This window comes from Nilaparvata lugens, chromosome 11 (genome assembly GCF_014356525.2).
Source record: "Nilaparvata lugens isolate BPH chromosome 11, ASM1435652v1, whole genome shotgun sequence".
Lineage (NCBI taxonomy): Eukaryota > Metazoa > Arthropoda > Insecta > Hemiptera > Delphacidae > Nilaparvata > Nilaparvata lugens.
In genome coordinates, this window is record NC_052514.1 from 13,498,234 (window position 1) to 13,507,579 (window position 9,346).

The 9,346-nt window shown below is 31.4% G+C and overlaps 1 protein-coding gene across 1 annotated transcript; it reads left to right on the plus strand.

Annotated features, from left to right (window-relative positions):
• Positions 1 to 4,961: 4,961 nt before the first annotated feature.
• Positions 4,962 to 9,021, plus strand: LOC111060074. The gene is made up of 2 exons (XM_022347715.2): positions 4,962 to 5,672; positions 8,252 to 9,021. The coding sequence occupies exons 1-2, from the start codon at positions 5,619 to 5,621 to the stop codon at positions 8,675 to 8,677; spliced, it is 480 nt and encodes a 159-aa protein (XP_022203407.2). The 5' UTR covers positions 4,962 to 5,618; the 3' UTR covers positions 8,678 to 9,021.
• Positions 9,022 to 9,346: the final 325 nt, after the last annotated feature.

Sequence of the window (9,346 nt, forward strand, 5' to 3'; positions counted from 1 at the left end):
TTTATCTATAACCACTCTTTTGACGAATTGAAAACTTATAAATTACTGGTGGTACTCCCATACAGTAACAGTCAGGGGTGTATTCAAATACCGTTGGATAACATCTTTCCAATATTGTTACATTCATCTAGAAGTATATAATCTGTTCTTTCTTACATTGATATCACTTATGTATAAGTTACTGCAGAATCAAAATTATTTTATATTGACTGAACAATTAAAAGTCACATTGAAATAGTTATTTTGGAGTTTGGTGGAAATAATACATTTACATGGAACTCAATTTATTCATTAAAGGCAATCTACATAATTCTAATAGGTTCTGATAGCACATAATGATAAAATAGGTATTCAATGAATTAATGAAGCCCAACAACTTGAAATATATTTCAAATTATTTAAGATTAAATTGATTCTACCTCGGTGCAAGTCAGCTTCACATTTGTACATGTATCGAATTATTAAATATTTGATGATTTTGGTAAAACAACATTTTAATCCTGGACTAGTAGTTCTATGAACAGTAGACCTCGCGCAGGTATAAAACACAGCCTCGTCTCATACTGTCCATAAGAGTAAATCCTGTTTGTATGTTGTGTCGGCAAGATGTCGGTGTGAAAACGGCTAATGGCTGTTGGGGTTAGTGTATCAAAAATATGCTAACATCAAAATCTAATCTCCTTCAACTTACTGGCAACAGGTCAGACCGAGTTGAAAGCAGATAAAGGTCGAGAGAAAATACTATGTTTTCTTTCCGTTATTAATTGCATGCGTCATTGCATGCAATGAATAGTCAACACGACAGCTGATTTTTTACTAAGTTACATTGATATATTAATTGCATGCGTTATTGCATGCAATTAAAAATCCACTCAACAGCTGAATTATTATGGATGATTCTATTCTGATTTTTACTGTAATATTGGCGTTCGAAGGAGACTTTACCTATTGTATTAACCTTAAAATGCAAAATTTTCAAAAAACCTTGTATATACGTCGAGGCACAATTTAAAAAGAAATATACCTGTCAAATTTCATGGTAATCTATTGCTGCGTTTCGCCGTAATTGCGGAACATATAAACATAAAGAGAAATGCAAAGCCGTCGACTTGAATCTTAGAACTCATTTCGCTCGGTCAATAAATCGAAATTTTAAGAAACCACAAATATCCTGGATGAAAAGGGGAATCAATTGTTATGTATAGATTTGAATCTGAATGTCTAGGATCCACTAAACAGTCTACTAAATTCATCATTTTTTCTCCACAGGAGAAACGTTTAAAGCTGGCTTCAAATGATGTCACCACATTATTAACATATGTAAATTATATATTTATATATGTATGTCACGTGGATTGAAGGAGCGTTGTTTGTGACGTTGTTTGTTGATTGAAGGAAGATTCTATTTTACTATTTAAATAAATCATAATGTAATTTACTTATCCACTTCGAGATTTACATAGTGATAATAAGTAGGAAATGAAATGTATAGCAAACACTTCAGTTGCTATGTAGGCCTACTGTATTGTATTCTGTAGTGTCTTATTTTTTACTAAAGTGATGAAGTATCAGAAAATACTATCATTCAGCATTGTTATGTATTATTTTCAATGTCATTTTTTTCTCTTTCTTTTCAATAATTTAAAATTTGTTATTATTTTAAATAAGTAGATAACTTAACTATTGTTTGTTTTTAATCATATTATTTGTATTTATTTTTTTCGTATTGTTATAATACTTGATAGAGAGTTGAGTGTAAGAGAGGGTCGACTGCGCCCTAACTTCGCTTTCTAAGAAAAATAAAGGCAGTCATTCTATTCTATTCATGTCACCATAATATAGATGTATATGTATTAAAAACCAGACGCTTTCTAAGAAAAATAAAGGCAGTCATTCTATTCTATTCATGTCACCATAATATATATGTATATATATTAAAAAACAGATGACATCCAATTTATTAGAGCAAATGGAATGCCTTCATCTTCATGTGTAGGCAACACACCACACCAACCTTGTTCCTGTGAGACTGACCTTGTCTCTGTGACACTACACTTGTTCGAATGGGACTCTACCCCTCTTCTTGTTCCACTGACACTACTTGTTCCAGTGAAACAGACCTTGTCTCTGTGAGACTCACCTTGTCTCTGTGAGACTCACCTTGTCTCTGTGAGACTCAACTTGTCTCTGTGGGAACTTGTTCCTGTGAGACTGCCATTTATAAAACTACTTGTTCCTATGAAACTTGTCTCTGTGACACTAATATCTGGTAATAAACTTTCTTATGAAATTCACTTGTAGATAGGCTACTGTAAGAAATCAATTGACTTCACCCATCCATAGTATTTGGATGAAATTGTTGGAAACCATGACAAAATACCAGAACTGTAGAGAATTCCATAGATTTGTTCCAAAAAAAAAAAATAGATAGAAAATTTATAGATATGAGCCGAGAACCAGTTCCACGGATTCATTGATGACCAGGAAGTGCGAATGTTCAGCAGGCCTATTACTCAATCAGGTTGAAAAACGGAACAATAACATTTCCAATAGATCTGTTAATCCTTGTAGAGTATAACAACAACAAAATCACCAATTATTGTGCTATGTGTATCCTCTGTGAAGAGTTTATCGGCAAATCATTGTACACAGCTCATAGACTGATTGGATCTTGCTCCAATTATAATTATGCTAATAAAAACAGTGCTTCCATTACAGCTATTATCAAATGTTAATATTGTATAAAGTTTCATTGCACTGTTTATGAGCATTCAAGCGTACACAAATATTTTGAGGACAAAATCCTCAATTTTTTTTATTTCAAAAATACGGTAGTCTACACCAATAGATAAAGAGTCTTCAAATAAATGAAGTGTGTTAAGATTTCTAAATTCATAATTATTATTAAAAGGAAATCCAAATTGAATGCTGCAATTCATTAATTAATTATTCAATAATAATTAATAATTCATTAACATTTGAATAATTGCAATATCTTAATAATTTCAATTTCTAAATTCCTTGCTTATTTCATTTCTATGTGCTGGTTCTATCACTGCACAAAAATGTCAATTGAATGTGATTTCATTAGTGCCCAAATTATTTTTTCTTTCAAAATCATTCATTCTTCTCATCAAAATAGATAAGAGATAATAATGTAGCCTAACCTAATAAACGCCCTTTCATCAAATTTAATCAAAAAAGTTTTTAGACACTGAAAAATCAATGTTCCCATTTGAGATCAGTGGGCTCAAAAGGGTTTAATGCAATTTGTGAAAATTCCATATTTTTAGCCGATATTTCATAATTTATTTCATCTTGAACAGTGAATACTTTTAAAATAAAAATTCCACCTTCATGATTTTGTAAACCAAATTATAATAAAATAGTCAACAGAGAAGACTTCACAAAAAATCATTGCATAATAGATTTGATTGATTATGGATGATGCTCCAGCTCTGAGACTCCATCTATTATATAATTGGAGCTTTATTAAAAGTCGATGTTAATTCTGACTCGTTGCAATAGAAACTCCCTGTAGACTCGAAATATTATAGGATTCTATTAAATAGTTCAAAATACAACAATAATGTGTAAATAGAAATAAAAATCTCAGTACCCTTTTTTGAATTATTTTATCACAACATGTTTCAACATTCATGTCATTTTAAATGATATCACTCGATATCAAATATAGCACACCATCATGGGCGTCATCATGATATCAAATATTATATATCCCAACTGATCTCAAATGGGAACATTGATTTTTTCAGTGTCTAAAAACGTTTGTGATTAAAATTGATAAAAGGGTGCTTATCAGGATTAATATGTATTATAATCATATTCAGTGGTATCACTTGAAAATGGCATGAATGTTGAAACATGTTGTGATAAAATAATTTAAAAAAGGGTACCTACTGAGATTTTTATTTATATCTATATTACAAGTAGCCCTATACAGAAAATAGACAACAATAATGTGGTTTAATCTTTCAATAATAATATTATAGTCTGCTCCAACTGTTTGCTGGAAGTCTGTGAGAACAAGATCTCCAATTTAGATAAATTCGATATAGTTTTATAGTATAAGCATAGACCTGCCATCTATTAATCTACATTATATCTACAATGTTCAATGTAGACTAATGCATATTCTAGCTTATTGTCAACAGAGACTGAATAACTTGAATTTAGAAACTAGTTTGTCTATACGTTTAGTGAAGACAACACTAGAACACCTTCAGGCATATAACACCGTGGGAACTGTCTGAAGGCCTACTAGTAATTTTAAACGATCTCAATATAAATCCCAGTTTTCAATTTAGTACACCTCAATCTCATGCAATGCTTACTCATAAGTGTGAGATCCCACACCAATTGAGGCCTAGGCTATTTGATCATCCTTTCTAAATCACATCTATCTGATAGGAACTGTACGTAATGCAATAATATATCATGTACGGTACATCTAAATAACTGAACTATGTAATTGGAAAATCTTTTTAAAGTTTAATAATACAGGATCATACTTATAAGATAAACGTGGATATCTCAATATTGATCAAAATCTCATGACTATCAGTGTGTGTTTTCTCATTGTTGATAGCTATTCCTTTGTTACCGTTACTTTATGACTAATATTTAAATTCAATTTCAACACAATATCAAACAATTTGAAAGTGATTCATAGGTAGTATATATATAGAATAAAAAATTAAATTGAAAGTAATCGTTTCATCAATTGGTATTAAATTTCTACTTACACTACCGTACCTATTTGAATGCTTCTTTTTAATATTCAATAACGAAAACATTTCAATGGATTACGAACAAGAAGACTATAAAGTTTTCAATTTAATTGAGAAAAGTTTATACATTTTATTGTCAAGAAAACTGAGACATAGAAGACTACAAATCTATTTATAAAAGACACGACTTCTCGTAAAACAGTCATTTTCTAAATTACATGAGTTTTCAAATCACTTCCAGTGATTTCTATTTATCTGTCTTATTCCTCATGGAATAACCCCATGGATAGAACTTATTGAAAAACAGTTCATCATTTCTCAAATTCCAAATAATATAAGCAAATTTTAAGTTTAATAATAGGCCTCTTACCTTATTTCAAGATAAAAATAACTGACCATCTTTTTGAAACTATTACATTGATTTATTCATTGTATCATTCCAAATAGACAATTAATTACATTATAATAGGTATCATTAATCTAAGCTGAAGACAGTGCGTTTTTGGAGTGAGTGATGAAAAATATATAAGAGTCAGTAACCGCTATTATGTGTTATATCAGTTGTGATTTAGATAGTGTTCTATTCTCTTTCTTTCCATAGAACTTGGTCTGACCTGACCAGTGATATCGGAATATTTATTAGTCAGTGTCAAGGATATCAGCACTGGATGAAAACATTAAGACAAGATTGAATTATAAATAGAGTGGTAAACAAGTGAGAGCTGTCACACAGCTGCAGTCAGAATCCCTTCTCCGGACTTCCTGAGCAGAGCAGGTTCTCTCCGATCTTCAATCCTGATTAAATATTTCGCCCAGATCTATTTCCACTGCACATATAAATAGGGAGTTGATTTTTCATTACGGCAAATGGTTTTTGTTTGTCGCGGCAATATGAAGACTGTCAGCACCGGTGATAGTATGGTGAGTAGTATTTTAATATTATAATTTTCTCCATATATTCGATTACGTAATTGAAGTTTTTTATACAGTACGGTAATAGAATAATATGGTTTTATACTGTGTAGTTCTATAGCATTTTAATGTAATTACTTTAGATGATGAACATCAAGAAGTAATATTTATAATATATGTATCAAAAGGAGTATGTGTCCGGTTTATATGAGAATTCTCAGGATAAGTAGTAGACGCTACCAAAATAATAGGTGAATTATGAAGATATATTCAAAGTCTTTTGAAAATGTATGAATAAAGGGCTTCTTTTTTATTAATAAAGTAGAATTATAGTACCCTTTTTTGAAATTAATTATTAATCAATTATTTTATTAATTATTTCAAAAAAGAGTACTATAATTTTAAGTTATATAATTTATGATTTTACTCTATTATTTCATCAATTTCAAAAAGGTATTCTAATTTCTATTTCATGAATAATTCAAGTGGTTATAAAAAATTAATATTAAATTTTATAAACTTTTAAAGTGAAAAAGCACTCACATTCTTTGATGTGGCGACGTCCGTTTCGTGTTGGTATCGCACAAAATGGACGTCACCACATCAAAGAATGTGAGTGCTTTTTCACTTTAAAGTTTTATAAAATTCAATAGTAATAATAATAGTGGAAACAAGATGGATAACCAACAAAAAAAAATTAATTTCACTCAAATAATATTCTTCTACTGAAACAAAATCCTCATTCGCTTTATAATAGTTAGTTGTCTTGAACTAATTGAGAAATGGATTTCATGGATTTAGTTTTACCAATTACTAGAATAAACAATAATGAATGAATTTAAAAATTTCTAAATAAAAGAATGTCAACTCTATGAGCGAGGCAGTGGAAAATATTCCAATATTTTTTGGAATAAGAGTTGAGAAAGAAATAATAAATATGCATTTTAATAAGTGATTGGTACAGTATAATGAGGTGAAAAATAGAACATTTCCCTTGGGATTTCTCCATCAGAGACATTTTAACATTTCCTTATTGCCTTGAAAACAAAAGATTTTTCTGGTTCCTGATATAATCATAGTGTGTTCTTAAAATGCAAGGATTCAGGGCTACTTATATTTATTTATAAAATGGAATTGTAGTAGACCTACTAGAGGAGTGGCCGTAGTCGAGTGGATTAGATGCTGGCTATGTAATCCAAAGGCCCGGGTTCGAATCCCAGCCCGGGCAAGATATTTTTCTCGGGCCACTCCCGTGTTTCGGATGGACACGTTAAGCCGTCGGTCCCGGCTGCCTAAAAACAGTCGTTAGGTCATGTCAGAGGCCCTGAAATTGATCAGTTGCGACCTGAAAACTCTGACACCAGACCCTGAGCCAGCCAGGTCACTCGATATTATTATTATTATTATTATTAGTAGACCTACACTCTTTTTTGGAATTAATAAAATAATAGATTAAAAATACATTATTTATGATTTGTTATCATTTGTATTTTTACTATATTATTCTATTAATTTCAAAAAAGGGTAAGTTACTATAATTCTATTTATAAATATCATAGTGTGATTTTCTTATACAGTGGAATTTGTAAAGATCAAGACAATTAGGTGAAGATTAACGATCAATATACCACTATACCGTACCGTATGCAGTGAATGAATCACAAGACAAACAATAATCAATTCTCATGCCTACATGATGAATTTATTGACAATTTATTTATATCCATTGAGTAGATTATCAATAAGTAGTCTAGCAAATATCTGACTCAATTTGGCATACCAACTAAATTCATATTTATCAAAGTTCGTTTTTTTATTTTTTGAGCATGGAAAATAATTATCAAAATTAAGTTTGTAGAGTGGATATTAATGTTGTAGAACTTATCCATAATTGTAGAGACTTAAGATTATGTCAAAAAATCCACTTTATTTTTAAAAAAGTGGATCTTATTACAATATCTAAAGTCTTTTCAATCAATTATTTTAATATTGGATAAATATTTCAACACTATAATTCCATGATACAGTTGAACAGACACTTGATTCTATCGAAAGATTTATTGGGAGAAGTAGCACTCCACAAGGGTTTGAGTCTAGGAGTGTGTTCATTTTTATTTCACATATTAAAATTTTTTTGTTTTATTTTGTATTTGTGAGATCTAGGTCCGTTCAAACATTCACTGTTATTAAATGCCACAAGAACCATACAAAGATGATGTTTTTTTTTGAAAAAAGGCTTCTCCGATTGGATCTATGTATTTCAGTTACAGTTCCAATTTTACAGGATTTTTTGCAACTGGGCCAGAGTGATAGGCTACTTATTCATAATAAGAACAGTAAAAAATAATTTATCTCAATCGAAATAATTTATTGTCAAATATCACGAATTAATTTAGAGAAAAATACAAACATGTTTTGATTTCAGTCTTTGTATTTTCATTAATGTGAGAGAAAGTGCAAAAAAGGTTCTCCAGTTTCCATTTATTCACATTTTCTGTATGACACACTGTAATATTATATTCATTGATTGCAAAAAGCAGAAACATGTTCTATCTAATTTTTAATCGATGAACTGCGTTTGTTGACAGGCTCAGCTGCTCTTCGTATTCTTGTTCTCTCTCCTGCACGTCGACTGGACTCTCGGCCAAACTCAGGGCCACATCTTATACGGAGTCCCATCAGCCTCATCACAAGTCGTCTTCCAGAACGATGCAGGAGTCAGTCGGAGTCTAGAGCTGCTTCCTCCCAAGTCACCAATCCTGGGACCGCTCATCAAGACCCTCATCCTCAGCACACCCTCTGAGACCACCTTCCAGCCGGGCGCCCCTAAGGATGTGCCAGAGGCGCCCTACCTGTACTACAGGCCACCTTCGCCCTACAGGAGTGCCGAGCCCTTTGACAGGAATGTGCCCTCGAGGCATACCAGCGATTATGTTCTTGTACCCTACAGTGTTCCGGGGTCTATCAGCTCTGAACCACTTAATGCCCCACCGGGAACCGTAGTGATATTATGAGGAGTGTGATAGGAATTTGAGTGAAACTATAAACAGTATTCAAATTCTCAATGCAAAATTGAAAAGTTAAAGATTAATGGAATGTATATGAATGTTGTCAATCAACATTGTTTGCTCAATTAATCGATCTTCGTTAAAATGAGTAGAAAATGCAACTCTGTTGACAAAAGGGAATGTGTTACTGATAGTAAATCTTTTATTTATTCAGGTTTTTGAAATTTGAATGAAATTATGCTCACATGAACCACATTAGCCCAAGGATTCTGGATGTGTGTGTATTATTGGAGATGGGTGGATGATGAGTAATGAAGGTTTGCAATAATGAACGATGAATGCATTATTTTTCAAATTAATTGGTTTGAATAATGTATTATAATGTGATCTTTCCTCTCATACATATGTAACATCCTCTACACATCTTCGAATTTAATTTTTCTGTTTGTTCTACATTATTGTAAGCATGGATAAGTTTTGTCTAATGCAGGTAATAATAATGTATAGTAGACCTATTTATTCTAGTTTTAATATGTATATGCTATGCTATTTATCTACAATCAGGACCTCCTATATACTACCTAGGAAGTCCTGCTACAATATATCAGAATGAGTCTCGAAAAAGATATTTAACTTACCGGTATATTATTAAACCGACCAAAAGTGACATCCTAT